General features: G+C 41.0%; 1 protein-coding gene across 3 annotated transcripts in view; it reads left to right on the forward strand.

Annotated features, from left to right (window-relative positions):
- Positions 1 to 5,371: 5,371 nt before the first annotated feature.
- The window catches only part of fam171a1 (family with sequence similarity 171 member A1), a 194,290-nt gene continuing 175,992 nt past the window's right edge, over positions 5,372 to 23,669 (forward strand). For 2 of the 3 annotated variants that reach the window (XM_043690324.2, XM_087987330.1), the window contains exon 1: positions 5,372 to 5,600. In XM_043690324.2, the coding sequence (XP_043546259.1) occupies positions 5,498 to 5,600 (103 nt within the window). In that variant the 5' untranslated portion in view covers positions 5,372 to 5,497. The remainder of the gene's footprint in view (positions 5,601 to 23,669) is intronic. The other variant, XM_087987329.1, reaches the window with a different exon arrangement.

A 23,669-nucleotide genomic window follows, 5' to 3' on the forward strand; every position in this document is an offset into this window, starting at 1 on the left:
AAGCTCGACTCATTCAGTCCTGATGTTGAAGAAGACTGAGCCCAGTATGTGGAAAGAATGTGTTTTTTCCCAGGCAAATAGAAATTAGGTAGATAAAAAGCAATGAGTGGTTCTCCTGACAGCTTGTGGCCTGCAGCTTTTTCAGTTATTAGGAGCCTAATATTCCCTGAGACACCAGATACTAAAACCTTTCAAGTGTTGATGCATTTAGTTAAGGAATATTACCTTAACTAAATCCAAGACTCCTCAAATTCTGAGATGCTATTATTTTTACATAGCAGGTCAAGAATCAGGAGAATCTTTATTGGGACTTTTGACTAAGTTAAGGTGACTGGCAGAGGTATGTGGCTTTGGTTTAACCTTTAATGAGATGCTGAGAGACTGTTTGGTATGTGGGATTAGTGATGTAACCACACAAAAGTGCCTAATAGCTGAAACCCAACTAGTCTTCAAACTAGCTATCATTAGAAAATGCAGCAAGTGGAGCATATGAGTTGCAGGGTATTCTAGTATAAGAGAACACCCTCACCAGTCCGACTGAATTCAGGGAACATCATTTGAAGGCAATTGCTTCGGTTCAATCAAGACTTATCCTGAATAAAGGGACTCAAAGTCAGCAAAACCCCAAAACAAAGCCAAGCCTTAGTCAAAAGGTTAAAGTTTTCTTCAGGATCCAGGCCGGCAAGCCATTGTAGTTGCTGCTGGTATACAGACTCGTGAGAGCAAAAGGGTCCCCTTAGGCCTATTGAGCAAGAGAACTCATAAGCAGGTATCCAGAAGAGTGCACACCCTGGAAAGACGACTATATCTGGTTTGAAACAGATAAATTGCTTAGAAACAAATCAGAACTAATCAAACTAAACATCTCATTAATGGTCACCCAGGTCTAATGGAGGTCAATAAGAGCATGGCGGTTTCAGTGATCACAGAACCTATCTAATAAAATTTACTCTGGACTTCAACCCTTAAGTTTGCACAAGACCTCGGCTAGACTGAAAACCTATGCCAGGGATCCTTTACAGACTAAGGGCACAACTTCAGTTCAGGTCTCTTATGAGAAGCAACTGGTTCAGTTACCACTGATTGTAATAAAAGCCTTGGGCCCAAGCCTAATGGGACATTGGTTAAGAAAGATTCACCTTGATTAGCTCAACTTTTTTTTTATTAGAAATTAGCTGCCTGAGTGAAGACCTGATTAAATGCCAGGAGGTTTTTCAGGAAGGTCTAGGGACTATCAAAGGAGCCAAGGCCACCTTGCATATCAGCCAGGATGCAATTCCATGATTATGCAAGGCCCGCCCAGTGCCATTTGCTTTATGGGCAAAAACATCAGAAGGCTGGGAAGCGAAGGAATCAACAAACCCATGTAGCCTGCAGAATGGGCAACACCGGTCACTCCGATTATGGAGCCCAAAGGGTTGGTACACCTTGGTGGGGATTTTAAACAAATGGTAAACCACTTTTCATGGCTGGATAAATATCTAATCTCTCACATAGAGGATTTCTATGTAAAGCTGGCAGGGGGACTGTCCTTCATGGAGTTGGGCATGAGCCATACTTACTTGCAATTGTAGTTAGATGAAGATTCCCAGAAGTATGCTACAATTAATACCCATAATGGTTTGTGGAGAAAGTGAGGACTGCAGATGCTGGAGATCAGAGCTGAAAAATGTGTTGCTGGAAAAGCGCAGCAGGTCAGGCAGCATCAAAGGAGCAGTAGAATCAACGTTTCGGGCATATGCACCAATATATGAGACTGCCATTTGTGGTACCATTAGCCTGTGCAATTTTTCAGCAGACAAAGGAGAAGATTTTACAAGGTCTACCTATGGTCGCCATTTATCTAGATGATGCGCGAATAACAGGGAAGAGGAATATGGAGTATTTTAAAAACTTGGACATAGCTCTTAATCATTTTTTCCAGGTGGGCGTATGCCTGAGAAGGGAAGAATGTATGTTCCAGGCACCCCAAGTGATCTGCTTGGGCTACAGAGTAAACTAGACTGGGTTACACTTATTGGAAGATAAAGTGAGGGCAATCAAAGGTACCCCACCTCTCATATTTGCACCGAAGCTTAGGTCTTTCTTTGGGCTGGTGATTTATTACAGAACATTCAAACGTAACCTAGTGTTCCTCCTGGCACATTGCATCAACTCTTAAAAAAGGGTCAGCCTTGAAAATGGTTGCATAGCCAAGCCATAGCTTGCAGGGAAGTGAAGAAACAGCTGTCATCTTGTAAGGCGTTGGCATGATATGATACCAAACGAGATTTGGTATTGAAATGCGATGCTTCTCCATAGGGCACTGGGGTGGTATTAGCTTGTAGATGGCCCACTGGAGAGGAACACCCAATAGTGTACGCATCGAGGACTTCAACTAATGCAGAGTGTAAGTTCACCCAGATATAGAAGGAAGGTTTGGTGGTCATATTAGAAGTCAAGAAGTTCTACTAATACCTTTTACAGACATATATTTGTAATAATAATAGACCACAAACCCTTGCTAGGTTTACTTAAAGAGGACAAAGCAAGGCCGCCCATAGTTTCAGGCCAAATTCAGTGGTGGGCTTTAATACGAAATGTATAAAAATTACAAGTTGGAACACCAGATGGTGGCGATGGGAGAAGCCATAGGGCTGTCACAACCAAAACCAAAACCATTTTGGACCAATGCAGATGTATTGAGCCACCCCCTGCTGGCAGATATACTGCCACTGGAAGGGTCTGTATTGATATTAAATTTTCTGGGAGAAAGTGAGGACTGCAGATGCTGGAGATCAGAGCTTAAAAATGTGTTTCATGGAAAAGCACAGCAGGTCAGGCAGCATCAAAGGAGCAGGAGAATCGATGTTTCGGGCATAAGCCCTTCTTCAGGAAACACTTTCTGGATACACTTTCTGTCAGCTGACAATCCCACCATTGCCACTTGTGTGGATAATTGTTATGCTGCAGCTTGTTTGAGGTATGCTGTATTTAACCATTTTGGGGTGGCACAGTGACCCAGTGGTGAGCACTGCTGCCTCACAGCGCCAGGGACCTGGGTTCAATTCCAGCCTCGGGCGACTCTCTGTGTGGAGTTTGCATGGTCGTCCCGTGTCTGTATGGGTTTCCTCCAAAGGAGTGCAGGTCAGGTGAACTGGCCACGTTAAATTGCCCATTGTGTTAGGTCTATTCGTCAGAGGGAAATGGGTCTGGGTGGATTATTCTTCAGAGGGTTGGTGTGGACTTGTTGGGCCAAAGAGCCTGTTACCACACTGTTGGTAATCTAGCATCAGATTTTGGATGCAGAACGATCTGGTCCTGACAAAATTGAAACAGCTGGTGGTGATGGAGGAAACCAAAGGGCTGTCACAACCAGAACAAAAACCTTTTTGGACCCGGAGAGACCGGATCACAGTAGAGGATAATGTTATTATGGGGAGCATAAATGAAGGTCCCGAGCAAAGGGTGCTGCCAGATACTAACTGAACTCTACCAAGATCATCCAGGTGTTTCAAAAATGAAGATGTTAGCAAGAATTTATGTCTCGTGGCCAGGATTGGATGTAGACATAGTGGTGGGACAATGTCCAGAGTGCCAACAAGGACAAACATTACCACCAGCAGCTCCCCATTTGTGGGAATAGCCATGTAAACTCTGGACTCTGGATGATGCAGGTCTTTTAATGGGCTCAATGTTCTGAGTAATCGTAGACGCCTGCTCAAAGTGGCTAGACATGCATGGTTTCATTCATCAAATATGGGAACAACAAGAGAAAAACAGATAACATCTTTTGAATATATGGACTCCCAAAGGTATTGATCACATATAATAAGCCATCATTTACTAGCAGGAAATTTGTGTATTTCCTAAAATCGAATGGTATTCGACATACAAGACAGCTCCGTACTATCTATCATCCAGTGGCCTGGCAGAAAGAGTAGTCCAAACTTTGAAGGCAGACTTAAAGAAACAGCCTGGAGCTTCACTAAATACAAAGCTGTCCCGGTTCCTCTCTGATTATAGGACTACCTCTCATGCAGCTCCAGAGATAGCTCCAGCAGGGTTGCTAACAGGGAAAAGATTCCGCAACTGCGTAGATCTGATCTTCCCGGACCTGGGGGTGGGCGTAGGCTGAAACGGTAGTAGGAACGTGAATGCCGGACACAAGACTCCGCTAAGTGGGAGTGGCAGTTTACTTCAAGGGGCAAGACTTAGTTAGGAACCATGGGAATGGCCCTGCTTAGGTAATATGGTTGATTATGAGGTCAAGTTCAGTGACGTATAAAGTTCAGGTATGTGCGACAGTCCTGAACAAGCACGTGGACCATATCAAAGCTGCAAACTCACAAACAGTACAGGAGCAAAATGTGCCTGACTTCTTGACAGCCTTTCTAACTATTACAGAATCTATGGGCTCTCCGTCTCTGTCAAGTGATGAAGATACTTAGGAAACTGAAATGAACACGGTCACCACCTCAACATCTTTGCTGCCTGAAGACGAGAATGACTTTCCTCCAAGACGCTCTGGGCACAAGAGGTGAGCTACTGTGTGTTACACACTGTTACACACCATTACACTGCCCGTTACACACTGTTACACCGTGACACTGACCATTACACTGCCTGTATCAGAGGCAGAGTTGGAGGAACCTAACCTAATGCTAAAACGCAGCAGGAAGAGCTACAAAAAAAGTACCAGCTTATGTCTACAAAGAAAGGGAGGAATGTGGTGATTGCAAAGAGGTCAGTCAGGTGGACCTCATAGAATATGAGTTCCCTGATTGGGGCTGTTAATCTGGTCCTATTGGGAAGCCCTGACTGACAAATAACAGGAGTATCAGACATCCTGTTCAGTTTGGGAGCAGAGAGCTGAATCAGCGTCAATAGCTCTCCACCTGTAAATAAAGGTGACAGCACATTGGCCTCTGGTGGAGTTATTTCAAGAATATGGAAACAGGAGTAGTCAAACACTTTAAGCCCTTTTACTCCAATCCCATAACACTCTATGCCACTGCTAATCACAAATCTATCGTTTTCTGCCTGAAATGTACTCGAAGGCCGACCCTCCACCTTTCTACGTGCAAGATTAACTGTCCTTCAAAGGCAGTATGGGCCAAGTGGTCTCTTATACGATGCCCTGATAACAGACAGGTCCCCCATGGCAGTGGTGGCATCACTGAGGATGAAGGGGCTGGGGTCAGAGTGTGCCCATGTCTTGTGCTGAGAAAGTGCAGAGTGGGTGGTGGGCGGCGGATGGCGCCACAGCACAAGTCGCAGCGCCTGACCGCGCCTCTCGGGTGCTCTTGGGGAAGGCGGAGGGGTTGGGTGGGAGAGGGTTAAAACGCTGAGGGGAGGCTGGTTTTGAATCGAGCTGAGGCTGGAGCTCAGTGCAGGGTGCAGCTGGAGATGCAGAGCGCGGGGTAGCAGCAGCAGCGGCGGGACAACGTTGAATATGGACGGCCTCTTGGTGGGACTGGTGCTGGCGTCCGTCTCCTTTCTCTGAGCGATTCAGTAAATGATGAGCCAGCTCTCCCGGTCCGCCGCTCTCCTACTCTGCTTACTGGGCTGTAATGTGTGGAAAGCGGTCACTAAAACCTTACGCGATCAGCGTGCACAAGGTAAGTGGTGGCACGGAGAGGGAAAGAACTGTCTTGTGTTTTTATTCCCCCCAGTGGGTTCGGCCAATCTTTTTTCTGTCATTTTTAAAACAAAAAGAGCCCTGAGAGCAGGAGATGTGAACAATAAGCATCGTTTAACCTCTGCTTTTTTTAGGGGCTTCTTAGCAATCGTTAAATTTTCAAAAGGGTTCGGAATTAGCTGTTTACCCCCCACCCGCCGTGAAAATATGATTTTTTTTAAATTAAAAGTTGCGGCACAAAATTGTAGAATGGTGCAGCCGAGAGGTCACTCATTGGCCACAATCCATTTCACCTCGTTTGTTAATTTTTAAAGAAAAATCACACCATTGGTTTCTTTCAAAGGGCGTCCCGATGTTATTTTTTATTAAGGGAGCGAACACTGAATAATGTTTGAGAGAATCCACATTGACAATGTTGTTCATTTCCCTGGTTATTCCCAGTTGCTCTCGAAGCTGGACGCGTTTTCTGAGCCTCACTTTTAAACCCTCATCTCCAGCGGAATTGTTAACACCATTGATTCCCGATCTTCTAACGCGTTTATATGGAAACGCGAAGCAGCCGTATACCAATGTAGCCAATGATCGTTTTATTTCTGACATATTGCTGTCGAGCTTTTGTTTTGATAACGATCTCATCAAAATCCAACCACAGTCACACATGCGACGTGGAATCATCCACACATGCAATGTCAGGGAAAAAAAAATGCAGGAGCATGAAATCTATCAATCGGATTGGTTCAAGCTAAAGGATTCATATATTTGGGACGTCCTGGCTATTTTATCCATACAGAAGCGAGGGACTGAAAAATACAATGCATTTTTAAAGAGATATTTAAGGCCTAGGTGGCTTGGTTTTCCTGTTTCGTGATGAATACTTGTAAAATTGAATTCCTTGGACCTCTATGAAGCCTTCTGCAAATCTATTCTTCAGAATTTAGTATTGGCATCAATTCTGAATGTATGCGAATGTGAATTGAAAAGATGAGTGATGACACAGTTGGTTAATTCTGCATTACGTTTCTTCCACGGTAACAATTTAATAGTGATACAGCAAATTACAATGTAATATCCATTTTGGTCATTTCCCTTAACACTCCAAGTGAAGTTAATTATTGTAAATGAGTTTGCAGGAGGACGATGTGCAGATGGGTATCATCTCAAAGATGTTGAATTTCTTGTGTGTAAAGCCATGGTACTCAGGGTGACATATCTAGGTCATGTATAATGGGATAAAAAAAAACAAATATTTATATCTCCCTAAAGAGAAAAATGAATTGTGACTAATCTTGAGTAAACATATAGGAAATAACATTTATTGATGTGTTGAGCATTAATTCCCCACACAATGGATGGGTAAATGAATTAGAAGGGTTCAGAAGGAAATGGGTAAATGGGGCTAGTCAGATTACAATGTCTGGTCAGCACTGTCAAGTTTGACCAGAGTCCATTTCCATGCTGTAAGACTCAATGACTCTATAAATGACAAACAATTGGGGCAAAAATGCAAGAGCTGCCTAATAATTTCACCTTCACGATGGAATGGAGTTTTTTTTTAATTTGTTCTTGAGAGGTAGGAAATTTCTTATTGTCCATACTGTTTTTATTTGTATTGCCAAGCCATAGTCATGCTGAGAAGGTGGCAGGCCTCCTCAAACAGCTAATGGTATGGTAAAGGGACTGATATGACATTGTGTTGAAAACACAGTGGTATGTGGCGAAGTCAGATAATGCTTAACCTGCCGTGACACTGGAATGTCATGGCAACTCAATAGGTTGTAGAATGTAGAGTGGGAAAATATTGTTGAAATTAGCCTAGTTAATGGTAGCAGTGGCTCCTGTTCCAACCAGTAGTAGCCATGGTTGGTTGGTGGAGAGAATATTGTGTCCAAGCAGGAGAAACATTGAAACTAGGAACAGGAGTAGACCATTCGGTGCATCAAGCCTAATTTGCCATCATTCAGTATGATCGAGGCTGATCCTGAATCTCAAGACCATATTCTTACTTTTTCTCCATAACTCTTGATGCTTTAATATCTTTTAAAAAATCAATCTCCTTCTTGAAATATGTTCAGTGACTCAGTCTCCACATCCTTCTATGTAGTGAATTCCATGGGTTGACCATAAGATGTAGCAGAATTCAGCCCATTGAGTTTGCTCTGCCATTTGATCATGGCTGATATGCTTCTCAACCCAATTCTCTTGCTGTATAACATTTGATTCCCTTGCTAATCAAGAACCTATCTATCCATGTCTTAAATACAGTTGAGGATTTGGCCTCCACAATTTTCTGCGACTGTGAGTTCCACAGATTCATCATGCCCATGCTGAAGAAATTCCTCCTCATCCCAGTTCTAAAGAGTCATCCCAAAGAACAGCAAATGACATCACCATAGGAAATGACATCACCAACCCAAGGAAACCCAAACATATAAATAGAAAGCAGGAAACACCAAAATGCTTCTTCCAGAGACTCACTGAAGATGTTACCTAGTATGGTGGCAAAACGTCTGAAAATGAACCTTCCAGCTCAGCGAGCAAACCTACATCCAGTCATCCCTTCACTCTAAGGCTGTGTCTTCGGGTCCTAGTCTCACTTACTAGTGAGAACATTTTCTCCACATCCACTCTATCTAGGTCTGTCAGTATTCTGTAAGAATTCAATGAATTCCTCCCTCATCCTTCTAGATTCCATTGTGTACAGAACTAAAATCCTGAACTGCTGCTGATATGATAAGCCCTTTATCCTTGGGATCATTCTTATGACCCTCCTCCAGATCCCCACCAGTGCTAGCACATCCTTTCGTAGATATAGGGCCAAAACTGCTCATGATATTCCCAATGCAGTCTGACCAGAGTCTTATACAGTCTTATCAGTACACTCCAGCTCTTGTAGCCTACCCCTTTCAAAATACTAAATTTGCATTTGCCTTCCTAACTGCCAACTGAACCTGCATGTTAATCTTAAGAGAATCCTGCTGTAGGATAAATCCCTCTGTGCTTCAGATTTCTGAGGCCTTTCCCCATTTTGAAAGTAGTCTGTGCCCCTAAGTGCATTACCTCACAATTTCCCATATTGTATTCCATCTGCCACTTCTTTACCCGCTCTCCTGGGTGGCACAGTGGTTAGCACTGCTGCCTCACAGTGCCGGAGACCCGGGTTCAATTCCCGCCTCAGGCGACTGACTGTGTGGAGTTTGCACGTTCTCCCAGTGTCTGCGTGGGTTTCCTCTGGGTGCTCCGGTTTTCTCCCACAGTCCAAAGATGTGCAGGTCAGGTGAATTGGCCATGCTAAATTGCCCATAGCGTTAGGTATAGCGTTACAGCAGGTAAATGTAGGGGAATGGGTGGGTTGCGCTTCGGCGGGTCGGTGTGGATTTGTTAGGCCGAAGGGCCTGTTTCCACACTGTAATGTAATCTAAATCTTCTGCAGCCATCCTACCTCCTCAATACTACCTATCCCTCCACCTATCTTTGAGTCATCTGCAAACTTAGTAACAATGCCCTCAGTTCCTTCATCCAGATCATCATTGTATAACAATATATAAAGCTGTGGTCCCAACAGATATCCCTGTATAACTCCAGTAGTCACTAACTGCCATCCAGAAAGAGACCCCTTTATAACCACTCTCTGCCTTCTGCCAGTCAGCTAATCCTCCATCCATGCTATTACTTTACCTGTGACACCATGGGCTCTCATCTTCTTTAGCAGATTACAGTGTGGCATCTTATCAAAGGCCTTCTGGAACTCCAGATAGAGTCTTGTCCATTGGCTCTCCTTTGTCTGACTTGCTCGTTATTTCCTCAAAGACATCTAACAGATTTATTAGGCATGATGTACCCTTGATGAAGCCGTGCTGACTCAGGCCCATTTTACCATGTACATCCAAGTATTCCACAGTCTCACCCTTAATAATGGACTCTAAAGCCTTAACAAAAACCGAGGTCAGGCTAACCAGCCTACGGTTTGCAGTTTTCTGTCTCCCTCCATTCTTAAAGAGGTGTTTGTATTAGCCATTATCCAGTTCTCTGTAATGCACCCTGACTCCAGTGATTCCTGAAAGATCACTACCAGTGTCTGTACAATCTTATCAGTTTACAACAGGATCTTGACCAGATGGGCCAATGGGATGAGAAGTAGCAGATGGAGTTTAATTCAGATAAATGCGACGTGCTGCATTTTGGGAAAGCAAATCTTAGCAGGACTTATACACTTAATGGTAAGGTCCTGGGGAGTGTTGCTGAACAAAGAGACCTTGGAGTGCAGGTTCATAGCTCCTTGAAAGTGGAGTCGCAGGTAGATAGAATAGTGAAGAAGGCATTTGGTATGCTTTCCTTTATTGGTCAGAGTATTGAGTACAGGAATTGGGAGGACATATTGCGGCTGTACAGGATATTGGTTAGGCCACTGTTGGAATATTGCATGCAATTCTGGTCTCCTTCCTATCGGAAAGATTTTGTGAAACTTGAAAGGGTTCAGAAAAGATTTACAAGGATGTTGCCAGTGTTGGAGGATTTGAGCTATAGGGAGAGGCTGAACAGGCTGGGGCTGTTTTCCATGGAGCGTCGGAGGCTGAGGGGTGACCTTATAGAGGTTTACAAAATTATGAGGGACATGGATAGGGTAAATAGGCAAAGTCTTTTCCTTGAGTTCGGGGAGTCCAGAACTAGAGGGCATAAGTTTAGGGTGAGAGGGGAAAGATATAAAAGAGACCTACGGGACAACTTTTTCACGCAGAGGGTGGTACGTGCATGGAATGAGCTGCCAGAGGAAGTGGTGGAGGCTGGTACAATTGCAACATTTAAGACGTATTTGGATGGGTATATAAATAGGAAAGGTTTGGAGGGATATGGGCCGGGTGCTGGCAGGTGGGACTAGATTGGGATAAGATATCTGGTCGGCATGGACGGATTGGACTGAAGGGTCTGTTTCTGTGATGTACATCTCTATGACTCTATATCCTGATAATCCTACCTGGTCTTGCTGATTTAGCCACCTTCGCACCTTCCAGCTTTCTCAGTATCTTTTTCTTTGAGCTGGGCTTTACAATCACCTCTGCTCCTGATCCTCTGGAAGTTCTGATTTGCTGCTGGTGTCTTCCACTGTAAAGATTGATGCAAAGTACTTATCCAGTTCCTCCACCATTCCTCTGTTCCCCATTACTACTTACCTGCCTCATTTTCCAGCGGTCCAGTGACTGCTATCTGAGTTAAACTGACATGACACCAATTGTTAAAGTTCACTTGAGAATGTAACTTTAAAAAAGTTCTGTGATTTACATATGAAAGAACTGAAACCAACATGTTTATTCTAAAGGATGAGAGACTTAACAAACAATCCAGGACTTTGTCAATATATAATTTCAGTTACATCACACTAAACTTTTGCGATAAATAAATTCTGTGTCGTGTGATCTTATATTCCAAAACCACCTGATGAAGGAGCAGTGGTCGAAAAGCTAGTGCTTGCAAATACATCTGTTGGACTATAACCTGGTGTTATCTAACACCCCCATCTCCAAATCATGAGTTAAAAGATGTTTCCTCATCTCAGTCATAAATGACCTCCTCTGTATCCTGAGGCTGTGGCCCCTGGTTTTAGACTCCGAACCCAGGGAACATCCTCTTTGTCTCTTGTCTGTGTAGCCCTGTTAGAATGTTATATATTTCATCAGATCTCCTCATTCTTCTAAACTCTAATGAGTACAGGCCATTTGAAATGATTCCTCCTCATATGGCAGTCCTGCTGATCTCTGGTGTCAGCCAAGTGAACTTTTGCTGCCTTCCCTCTTTGGCACGTTTATCCTGTCTTACTGGAGAGCAGTACTGCACGCAATACTCTAGGCTTTGGTCTTACTAAACCCTTATATATTTGCTGTAAGGCAATACTTCTGAATTCAAATCCTCATGCGATGAAAACTGAAATATCATTTGCCTTCCACTTCAAAGCACATAATAGTTGCTGCATCTGATGTGAGGATCAGTAATCTAATCTAATCTAATCTAATCTGGAGTAAACTGAGGCCTCTGGGCATAAACCTAAAGTTTGTAAACACAATAAATGTCCCCTTTCTCATTGCGTGCTCTGGGAGGAGGGCGCCACTGGAAAATAGAGTAACCTAGCAAACTAATGCAAATACGGATAATGATTAGTGATTCACATTGTTGTCATCGATGAGACAATGTGCTTTGGTGCACACCAGTTGTAGAAAACTTGGATTGTGTATTGGCAAACATAACTCTCTTGAGGGAAAATTCAAAATAGTGGAAAAACATGTTTTTGGTTCCAAAGTGTGTTCAAATATCCCTTGTTGACTGTAGAGCATAGTGCATTTCCTTTTCATTTGGTGGTGAATGAATAAAATGTTAAAGACCCACTTCCAATTCATTGCAGCTGAGTAGATAAAGATGGCATGTAGAAAATTGTCAGTCAGAATCTATGTCTCTGACTGGGTCACTTCACAAATCCTTTTATCTCTTTAAGATGTAATGAGGTCACCTTGAAATACCCAAGCAGTATGATTCTATTTTGAAGTGGCTTGCTTTTAAGAAAATATCCATCATGCTACAAGAATCTCTGTATGTTAGTGTCTACGTACGAGCTATGTTTTTGTGGTAGAAAATAAATTACTGGTGCAATTCTCTTCAGGCAATAGCATAACATGGATGATGGTAAATCAGAAGGCCATTTTACGCTCTGTTATGATCCCAACTGATGGTAATAATGAGTAAGATTTTTTCCTTTCTGGAGTAAAAGCTGACCTGATTATCATAAGTTTGATTTTTGCATAGGGCCATAACTCATAGAAGCAGGAGTAGGCCATGGCCCAGAGTCTGTTCTATCATTCAATGAGATCATGGCTGATCTGATAATCCTCAAGTCCATTTTCTTGCCTTATCCTCATAACCCTTGATTCCTTTACTAATTAAAATGTTTGCTGTCTCAACCTTGAACGTACATAATGATCAAGCCTCTATAACCCTCTGCAGTGAAAGATTCCACAGCTTGACTCCCTTCTGAGAGAAGAAATTTCTCCTTATCAATGTCGTAAATGAACAGCCCCTTATTCTGAGATTATGCTTTCTGTTCCTAGACTTTTCTACAAGAGGAAACAAACGTTCCTCATCTACCCTATCAAGCCCCGTAAGAATCTTATATTTCTCAGTAAGATCTCCTCTGATTCTTCTAAACTCCTATGAGTACAAGTCCAACCAAGGTAACCTCTCCTCATTAGATGAACCTTCCAAACTTGGGCTCAGCCTAGTGTAACTTCTCTGGCCTGCCTTCAAAGCTGATATATCTTTCCTTAGCTAAGGGGACAAAGATCTGTTCAAAGTATTCCAGCAGTGGTCTGGCTAATGTAATTTACTGTTTTAGCACGATCTTCCAACCTTGCAGTTATTGCTTACCCGTTATGAGGTATCTCAGATGCTGGCTGACCTGCTGTGCTTTTCCAGCACCACACTTTTCATCTCTCAAAGGACAGTCAGTCTTCAGAACCCTTCAATGCAGAAGGCTGGAGAGGCTAGGTCATTAAGTATGTTCAAGATTGAGGCAGACTTTTAATCAGTAAGGGAAATATGGGTTGTGAGGGTAATGCAAAAAATGGTGTTGAGGATTATCATATTAGCAAAGATCTAATTCAATGGTGACATAGATTCATTGGGCTGAATGTAGTCTGCTTCTATGTCTTATGGTGGTTAGTCACTGAATGTAGTCAAACAAGGTTGCCAATGTTCTTTAACAAAAGAATACAAGTTTTTTGCACAAAATCGAAATAAGTAATAGCTATGGGAACATATGATGAGAATTATGTCTTTCAACCCATCGAGTCAGCTTCATGACTTAATATGATCATAATTGCTCAAACATTTCAATGTCTTTTTACCTACGCTATTCCCATAACCCTTTATGCCATTAATAATCAAAAAATTTTCAACCTCTACTATAAACATACTCAAAAACTGAGATAGTACAGACCTCTGTGGTGGAGAATTTCAAACATTCATCATCCTCTGAATGAAATTGTTTCTAAATGGCATCCCCCTTATTTTTAAATTGTGTTTCCTGGTTCTAGACTCCCCAGTCAGGGAATGCATCTTACCTGCATCTACACTGTTTGCCTTTTAAGTGTTTTGCAGGTTTCAATAAGATTCCCCCCTCATTCCTGGAGTGAGTAAAGATCAAACTTGCTCGATCGCACTTCATAGGTCAGAACAAGTCTAGTGAACTTTTGTTGCACTCTCTCTATGGCAATGATGCCTTTCCTGAGTTAAGGAGAGTAAAACTGCACACTGTATTCCTGTTATGATCCAAACACATACTATAAAATTGAAACAAGACTTCACTACTCCTGTATTCCAATCCATTAGTGCAGTTTCGTCTCCTTATCTGAGGAAGAATGTTCTTACTATAGAGGGAGTGCAGCGAAGGTTTACAAAATTGATTCCTTAGATGACAGGACTCCAGTATGAGGAGACATTGAGTCAGTTAGGATTGTATTTGCTGGAGTTTAGAAGAATAAAGGCAATATCATTGAAACCTATAAAATTCTAACAGGAGTAGACCGGTTAGATGCAGGAATCACATTCCTGAAGGTAGATAGTCCATGACTAGGAATCAGTTTAAGGATAAGGGGTAAATCTTTAAAGATTAAGAGGCGAAGAAATTTCTTCACCCAGAGAGTGGCTAATCTATAGAATTCACCATGACAGAAATTGAGGTAGGCCAAAATATTGTGTTTTCAAGAAGGAGATAGATAAAGTTCTTATAGTTAAAGGGATCAAGGAATATTGGGCGAGGATGTGATTAGGATATGGAGCTTATTGATCAGTCATGATCATAGTGAATGCTGAACAAGCTTGAGAAATCAAATGGCCTACTCCATGTTTCATTATTAATGCACTAACATTCTATTTTTAACTTTGGTATTGATGATCGAGAGACTTATTTTCAGTGCTGGAGGCCTAAACCTCTTTTCTGTTGTAGAGACCTAATTTTCTTCTTGATTCTTAAAGTCTGAGAGCTTCATAAAATCTCTGTCTGGAGATTTTGATAATTCTAAAAGACTGCCCTTTTGATAGGATGAAACTTTCTCTGCGCTGGAAGCTGATTCTTCTGGTCTGAAGCCAAACCTCGATTGGTTCATGCTCTATTTTCTGTGTATGTTGTAAAAATCCATCTTTCTAAACACTTAACAGTTAAATCCACAGTCAACCTACTCTCTACTTTGCTTAAAACACATGCTTTATTGGAAATAATTTATTTAGTTCACTGTTTCAAATGACTTTCTGACCTCTCTCAAAAAGATACCTTCACTTACCTATTCTACCTCTACTTTAACATCCAAATTCCGAAATGATAATATACAACTTTATTACAGTTCTACCTGTTTTCCTTTCCCATTTACTTCCAATACTCATTTCACCCCATTACATGGGAATGATGGGAAAATTAGGTCTTGGAAAGCCTGTGAAAAATTAGTGATGGGAGCAGCAAATGAGAGAAATCAGCCTTGATTAAACAAGAGAACCAGGACAACAAATGTGCAAGACCCCGTTGCTGGCATAAGTGGCATCATCACCCTGACCTCCAGCTACTGTTTTTATCTCTGAAAAGGAACCCTATCATGCTTTCTTGATAAAAGCTATATTTCTATACAACTGCTTCACTGAGAGTGAAGTGAAAGTAAATTTAAGAATAACTAGAAACATATAGCAAATGTGTCAGGCTGTGTAAAGAGAATAAACATGCCAACTTTTCAGGTTGGGTCTTCCTTTGCAATTGACAAAGTGTATTGTCAGAATCAGAAAGCAATTGAAATTTGAGGGGGGAAGCAATCAAGAAATGTACAGCGTTTTAATATATATTGTATAAAAGTGACGAGGATTGGAATGGAATTGTGCAATATATAATCCATTAAATAATTACCTGAAATATTAAAATAATTTTGAAAATAGGTTTTAGAAGCTTGGTATCAGATGCGAGTTGAAGTGGGTTTGAAAATGAGATATTGGTAATATTATTTAGACTAAAGAGTTGTAGAGTATCTGAGAGGTAAGAAGTATTGTTCCTGTAGTTTATATATTGAGCTTTAAACTTGCAGCGTTGAATTTAATTTTGCCCATTTTCAAAACACACCCAAGTAATTCTCAAAATGTTTCCAATGTGATGTTTCTCTATTATTCATGCTTTAACCTTCTCAACAAAGTTCACGTATTTATATTTGTTTTAATTATAACGTCAGTTGGGAAAAATATTCTCATGAGAATGCACTCAACTCTTCTGGTAGCAGTTTTGCTCTTGACTGAGAAGGTTGTGTGTTCAAATCTTACTCCAGAGACCAGAGTACATTATCGAGGCACTTCAGTGTAATGCTGAGGGAGTTTGGCGTTACAGAAATTGTTTTTCAACTGAGTTGAAGTAAAACCTCATCTAGTCTCTCAAGTAGGCCTAAATGATGTCATGGCAGTTTTCAAGGAAGAGTAAGAGAAGTCTTGTAGGATCCTGGCTGATACATATCCCTCAATCAATGCAACTGGAATAGATTAATCAGCTGATTGGTCTTAGTCTTTGGTATTTGTGTTACAATTGCTACTGAAAAAAATATTTGAAGGCAATTTTATTATTTAAGGAATGAGTTTATCTCAGCAGGCTGATATTTGTATTGTGTGTGATCACGAAGCCCCAAAATCAGATAGAACCTATTGCCTCCATAATCTTGCCCATTTGGCAGGGTCGAGGATTTTTGTTTGAGGTCATGAGGGTCATGCATGAGCATTGCTGCTGTCCCTGAACTTGTTCATACTTTTTGTGAAGTTTATGTTCTCTCTTTAATCCTCTTGATGAATGGAATCTGCATTCTGACTCCAGCCACTGGGAGGAGAATTGTTGGCAACTTTTGCAATAACCTTCTGTGGTGAGTGACAGGGATACCCTTCTGTAGTTACCACAATTAGTCTTTCTTTGCTGCCTGCAGAAATGTGTTATTATCACCCTTGTGCTGCAACACAAGCAACCTGTGATACATTTGAACTGCTGAATGGACTTCTGGTTGTTCACGAAAGCTGCTCAGCACCACTTCTCAAAGCCGATGAGGGATAGGCAATAAATGCTCACCCAGCCAGCTCACGTCTCATGAATGAATACAAAAAAAATGCATCAATGGATCAGCTACAGACCCAAAAGATATGCACACTGAGGTCAAGCAAAGCTTTGTCATTGCATCGCAATCTTCTCCTTGTTCACTACAACATTTCACCCCATTTCCATGAAGTTTCGCCACTGGAATAGAGATTCTCTGCAGAATGAACATGAAATGAAGCCTCATGTCTAAAACCAAGACCAACCCAACCTCTGTCGTTGAGCTGCTGCGTCCAGTCAGTACTTTCACATGGACACAGGCTGAGCTCTAAACATTAGCAGAGGCTAAACATCCAGAATATGAAGGACCAACACCTGCCATTGCAACATTACCCTCTGACTATCAAGATCCATAGTGAGCCATTGGGCAACATGGTTCAATTCTCATATCTTGGGAGTCTCCTTTATGAAATGCCCTTCCCTCAAGTGTACTAATGCAGTCAATGACTGTCAGTGGAACAGAATTTTAGATAAAGATCTCAAGCCTGGCATTAAGCTCATGGTGTACAGTAAGTGGAGGTGGGTGCAATTACAACATTTAAAGGGAATTTGGATGGGTATATGAATAGGAAGGATTTAGAGGGATGTGGGCCAAATGCTGGCAAATGGGACTAGCTCAGATTGGGATGTCTGGTTGGTGCAGATGAGTTGAACTAAAGGGTCTTTTTCTGTGCTGTATGACTATGTGTGACTTGTCCTACTATATGGACTGGAAACATGGACATTATCCAGCAATTTCCAATCCCTAGAGTATTACCACCAGCAACATCCTGCAATTTTACTGGCAGGATAGATGTGTCAACATCCCCAGCATTGAGGTACTGATTATTGCGAGTCAGCTGGGTTTGCAGGTCTCTGTATGTCTGATGCAAGACTTCCTCAGTCAAGCTCTTTACTGCAAACTTCCTTACGAATGATTACCAGGAGGGCAGAAAAAATATGATACTTTACTTTCAAAACCTCCATATGAAAATTGTAACATTCGCACCAACTCATGGGAAGCTTGCCCTGGATTGCCCAAACTGGAGAAGAACCAATTTCTACATCAAAAATCTACCAAATTTCTACGCGTAAGGGTGTAAAAGTAGTGGAACTTCCTGTAATTTTGCATGGATTCCTGGAGGATGACCAAGTTGAAGAAATAACTTGCATTTATGTCTGGCTTTATTGTGCCATTTGATTGTAAATACCTTTAGCAATGTTTTGTTATGTGACAATGAATTTAGGCACAGCAAGTTCTTGAAAAATATTGACATAAATGACCACATAATCTGCTGTAGCACTGTCAATTTAGGAATAAATATTGATCTCACCGTTAGAGAAAATTACCACGTGGACAGGTTAGAAAAGGGGGAAGAAATGTTAAAGGACAGCATCAAATCGAAAGAAAAATCAGAGTTTGACATTGAGTAGTGGTAAAACAGAGGATTGGGAAAGTTTTAAAACCTAACAAAGAATGACCAAAAATTAATTGACTAAAAGATAAACTTTGACATTAAACTTGCAAGTAATATCAAGGTGAACAGTGAGAGCTTTTTTTTAAATAAATAAAAATGAAGAGAGAAGCCAAAGTGAACATAGGACCCTTGGTGAACGAGGCTGGGGAAATAATAATTTGGAACTAGGAAATAGCAGTGGAATTGAATAAATACTTTGTATCAATCTTCACAGTAGAAGACACTAATAGCATTCCAAAATTACCAGATAATCAAGTGGCAAAAGATAGTTGGAAATTAAGTAAAACAACAATCAAGAAACTGATGAAACTTATCGGTCTTTAGCCCCTAAATCAAATGGGATGTGTTCTCGGGTATTAAAGGAAGTAGCTATAGAGATAATAGATGCTCTGGTAATAGTGTTCCAAGAACCCTTAGATTCCCTTAGAAAATATCCCAGAACATTTTTATTTAAACAGGGAAGGAGACAAAGATTGTAGGCCTATCAGTTTAATGTCTGTTATTGTGAAAATGTTAGAGTCTGTTGTAAAAGATGTAACAACAGAGCATTTAGAAAGACATAATATAATCATAGTCATCATGGCTTCATGAGGGGAAATCATGCCTGATAAATTTACTAGAATTCTTCAAGTAGGTAACAAGCAAGATTAATAAAGGGCAAGCACAGTATGTAATATTTTTGGATTTTCGGTGCCACTCATTAAGCTGTTTAATAAGATAAGATCCCATGGTGTTGGACATAGTACAGCAACATGAATTGGAGAACTGGCTCATTAACAGAAGACAGAGTTATGGTAAGGGGAGCATTTTCAGGATGGCAACCTGTAACAAGTTGTGTACAAATGGATTAGTGCTTGGGCAATAATTAATTATACTGATGTCTTGGATGAAGAAATTGAATGCACTATAGTCAAGTTTGCAAATTACACAAAAATAGGTTAGAAGACCAGGGGTGGTGATGACACAAAGAGTCTACACAGGGATATAGACAGGTAGGTGAGTAGGCAAAAACTTGGCAGATGGAATATTATGTGGGAAAATGTGAGGTTATGCAGGAAGTCACAGCGCCAGAGACCCGGGTTCAATTCCCACCTCAGGCAACTCTCTGTGTGGAGTTTGCACATTCTCCCCATGTCTGCGAGGGTTTCCTCCGGGTGCTCCGGTTTCCTCCCACAATCCAAAAATGCGCAGGTTAGGTGAATTGGCCGTGCTAAATTGCCCATAGTGTTAGGGGAATGGGTCTGGGTGGGTTGCCCTTCAGCGGGTCGGTGTGGACTTGTTGGGCCGAAGGGCCTGTTTCCATTCTGTAAGTAATCTAATCTAAATAAAATGGAAAAAAACTGCAGAAATCTGGAGAACCAAGGAATTTGGGACCCTTCATGTGTGAATCACAAAAATCTAATATCCATTCAAGGGTGACAAGCAAATGGAATGTTTGCCTTTGTTTCGAAGGAGTATAAAAGTAGTGAGGTTTTGCTAAAGCTACAAGGCACTAGTTAGACCACAGTTGCAAAACAGTTGGGGTCCCTTATCTAAGGAAAGATATACAGGTAGTTGCAATATAAAGTATATTCAGCAGTGGTGTGATTTGGCTATAACATGACTGAAGAATTAGGGAACAGTATTTTTGAGAATGCTTACCTCTGTTCACAATATTGATTCCAGTAGTGATCGTTTTGTTCTGCACATGTGCCAATGTCAGCTGCCATCCAAGCATGGGAGAGGTACAGCACTATCCATTGAGCAGCTTCATCTCAAAAATTAAACTAATTAATGTTCATTGTTCTCCCCCTGAGACAATCATATTCTTTTGTAATTCCTGTATAAGGAGAAAGTGAGGGCTGATCTCTGCTGGAGATCAGAGTCAAGAGTGTGGTACTGGAAAAGCACAGCAGGTCCGGGGAGTATGAGGAGTATGAGACTCGACATTTCTGGCATAAGCCCTTCCTGATTTTGCCTGAAACGTCGATTCTCCTACTCCTTGGAAGTTGCCTGACCTGCTGCGTTTTTCCAGTACCACACTTTCGACTCTAATTCCTGTACAAGCCCTGTATAATTCCTGCAGGTCTGCATTATTCTTATATACAGAGAAACCTCGATTAACCGAAGGACATGGGCGGGTAGTATTTTGTTTGGTTAATCGAATTCCAGATAATCAAATGCTGAATAACATAGTTTTGCCGAGCATCAGGACCTTGCGATCTTGCCGGATAATCCGATATTCGGATAATCTAATACTGGATAATCAAGGTTCCTCTGTATACCATTTGCCTTTCTAATTTGTTCTTGTACTTGCATATCACGCAATCTAAACCAACCTCCAAGAAACAGTCTAAAGACAATCAACCACAGTTATCCACTTGTGCGACCACAACTGCACCTGAAGGCGATGATGATGATGACCCTCTGTCCCTGTATTTACAATTTTTTTTCAATGCAATGGTTAAATTTACTTTTTATTTCATTAATAAATATGAACGATTTTTCTATTAAGCGAAGTTTCACTAGAACACAACTAAGGCACTATAGGAAGACTAACTGTATTGGCATTGAGGCAGTCCAAGAGAATGTTCACTGGCTTGATACATGTATGGCAAGACCCTCTTATGAGGAGATTGGACTCATATACATTGAAGAATTAGAAGCATCTTTATTGAAACACACAAAAATTCTTAGGGGACCTGAAGGATAGATGTGTTTTTCCCTTGTGGGAGAATCTCTGACCGGACAGTGTAATCTCAGTTTTGGGGGTCGCACATTTAAGATAGAGATGAGGAGATTTTTTTTCTCTCAGAGGGTAGTGAGTCTATGGAATTCTTTGCTGTAGAGGGCCATTGTGAGGCTGTGTCATTAAGTATATTCAAGGATGAGATAGGTTTTTAATCAGAAAGTGAATCTAGGTTGTGGAGAAAAGGCAGGAAAACGGAGTTGAGGGTTATCAGATCAACTATGTTCTTACTGAATGGCAGAGCAGGCTTGATGCATTAAATGGCCTACTTTTGCTCCTTTTTCTTATGATTTTATGTTGGTGAAATAAAATCCTGTTCTACAGGAATGAAAAAAAATTAGACTGTTTAAAGTGTGTAATTTGGTAAAACTTTGTTAATGTCTCGACTTCCTCAACTTTCGAGACTAGTAACTTAGGAAATTGGGATTGAAAGAAGACAATCTAGTCATTGTGATGTTGAGTAGTGCATTTCTGGGACTGCTGTGTTCCTGACCCACTTTCCCATTGACTTTGAATATTCCACCCACTTGTGCCTGTCTGACAGTCCGTCCGCTACTTATTATCAATCTGTTTAAAATCAAACACTTAATTCTTTGACGAGCTACATCTTATGCATAAATCATGGATACCTTCTCTCATTTTCTGCTGAAATATACAGGGTTATCTCTATAAAGGATCATGCATGATGGCGATACACAGCCTTGACAGTCTAAATCCAGAGAAGTTAAATTAAGGCGTTTTTTTTTGGTTGATTCTAATCTTTCAATCCCAAAATTGTTCATTTTTATAAGTAACAAAAGTTTGGCAAATGATTTTTAAACATTCCCTACCCACATTCCATAGTAGTTAGTGCAACTAAACTGCCTTTTTAATTGTGCCTGTTGACGCAATATTCAGAATGTCCATGATGTACAATAATTTATCTTAAAAGTTAATGATTTGAGGAATGAACTTGCAATTGTTTCACGATTTGTGCTTGACTGAATTATTCAAATTATCTGCAATTGGAAAAGGTAAAGTCGCCACAGTCCTACCAGACCAGAGAGCAATCTCTCATTAGAGACACATGACTGGTATTAGTTATAACCTGAGGGTCACCCCACTTTAGGTGAGAGGAAAGGTGGGGTCCTTCATGGTAACCTCATGCAATGCAAGAGTTAAAACCATGCAGTTACCACCGCTTTGCATCACAAACTGACCATCCAGTCAACTAAGCTAACTGACCTTCCTTCTAAAAGTGTAGTTACTGAAAGCTAAGCAACTTGTCCAATCACATGACATTGTTTCACTGTTACAGAAATATAGGTCCAAGAACTAGTTCACCTGCCTTTCTTAGAATGAGGATTATTTGCTTTTGTATAATTTTATTAAGTGTATGATGTTACATAAAGACAATTATGATGTTTGGTTGTGTAGTCCATTACTTGATTTGGCGCCATGTTTAAATAGCAAAGTCTGATTTTTGAATGATAAGGAGTGGGTAAAAACAAAATGCGACAGATACTGGAAATCTAAAATAAAAATGAAAATGGGGTGAAGAAAATCAGCAGGTCAGACATTATTGTGAACTCTGACAAACTGAGTTAACATTTCAGGTTTTCCAGGCCTTTTTGAAATCACCAGGCCTCGCAACGCAACTGAGTATGAAATGTTAGCTCTCCTTTCTCCATGGATGCTAGCAAACCTGCTGAGTATTTCAGCAATATTTTGTTTTCTTTCTCCTTAACGAGTTGATTTTTTAAAGTTGAAAGCAACAAATTAGCTTAGTTGAAATATTTCAGCGAGATTCCATTTAAATTGTGCACTCAATATTGATTAAAATAAATGTTAGTTTCAAGAACCACTTGTATTTCTGTTCTCGTATTGTCATTAGTCTGAATGTAACAACGTTCTTCAGTTTAGAAGAAAATGGTATCCCAGTAAATTAGATTAGATTACAGTGTGGAAACAGGCCCTTCGGCCCAACAAGTCCACACCGACCCGCCGAAGCGCAACCCACCCACCCATACCCCTACATTTACCCCTTACCTAACACTACGGACAATTTAGCATGGCCAATTCACCTGGCCTGCACATCTTTGGACTGTGGGAGGAAACCGGAGCACCCGGAGGAAACCCAAGTGGAATACTTTCAAAAGTCTTGCTATATAAAATGTGATGTACATTCATTGGACAATGGGGGGAAAAAAACTTGCATTAATCTCTTTAATCCCTTCAGTCCATGACAATTTTCCTTACAATCAATGAATTCATATACTACTGCCGATTTTAAAAAGTTACAGTTTTGGGAGTATGTTAGTTTAGTTTATCTAATAGTGGTTACCATGCATTCAATAGGTTTGGACAATAAGTAGTTTATTTGAAAATATAATGCATTCATATGTTGCTGAGTCAATATCCTAAAACTCTGTCCTTAACAGCGCAGTGGGTGTGCCTATATCAAATGGACTGCAAAGATTCAAGAAGCTCAGCACCATCTTCTCAAGAGCAATTAGGAATGGGCATAATTGCTGGCTCAGTCAGTGAAGGCCACATACCCTTCGTATCTCTTTATCTCTTCCACTCTGCAAGTAATTTATTAAGTAGAGTGGGAAGTTGTGTGTGAGCTTTCTTTCCACGAACAGTCCTGATGGTGCTGATCCACACAGCAAACGAAGTAGATCTGAAATTTCGGAGTATTGTTTATTGCACAATCATCTAATAATTGTGTTATTGAATGCTTCA

The sequence above is a fragment of the Chiloscyllium plagiosum genome, unplaced genomic scaffold (genome assembly GCF_037043375.1).
Source record: "Chiloscyllium plagiosum isolate Xiang-an unplaced genomic scaffold, Cpla_swu_hap1 HiC_scaffold_5, whole genome shotgun sequence".
Taxonomy (NCBI): domain Eukaryota; kingdom Metazoa; phylum Chordata; class Chondrichthyes; order Orectolobiformes; family Hemiscylliidae; genus Chiloscyllium; species Chiloscyllium plagiosum.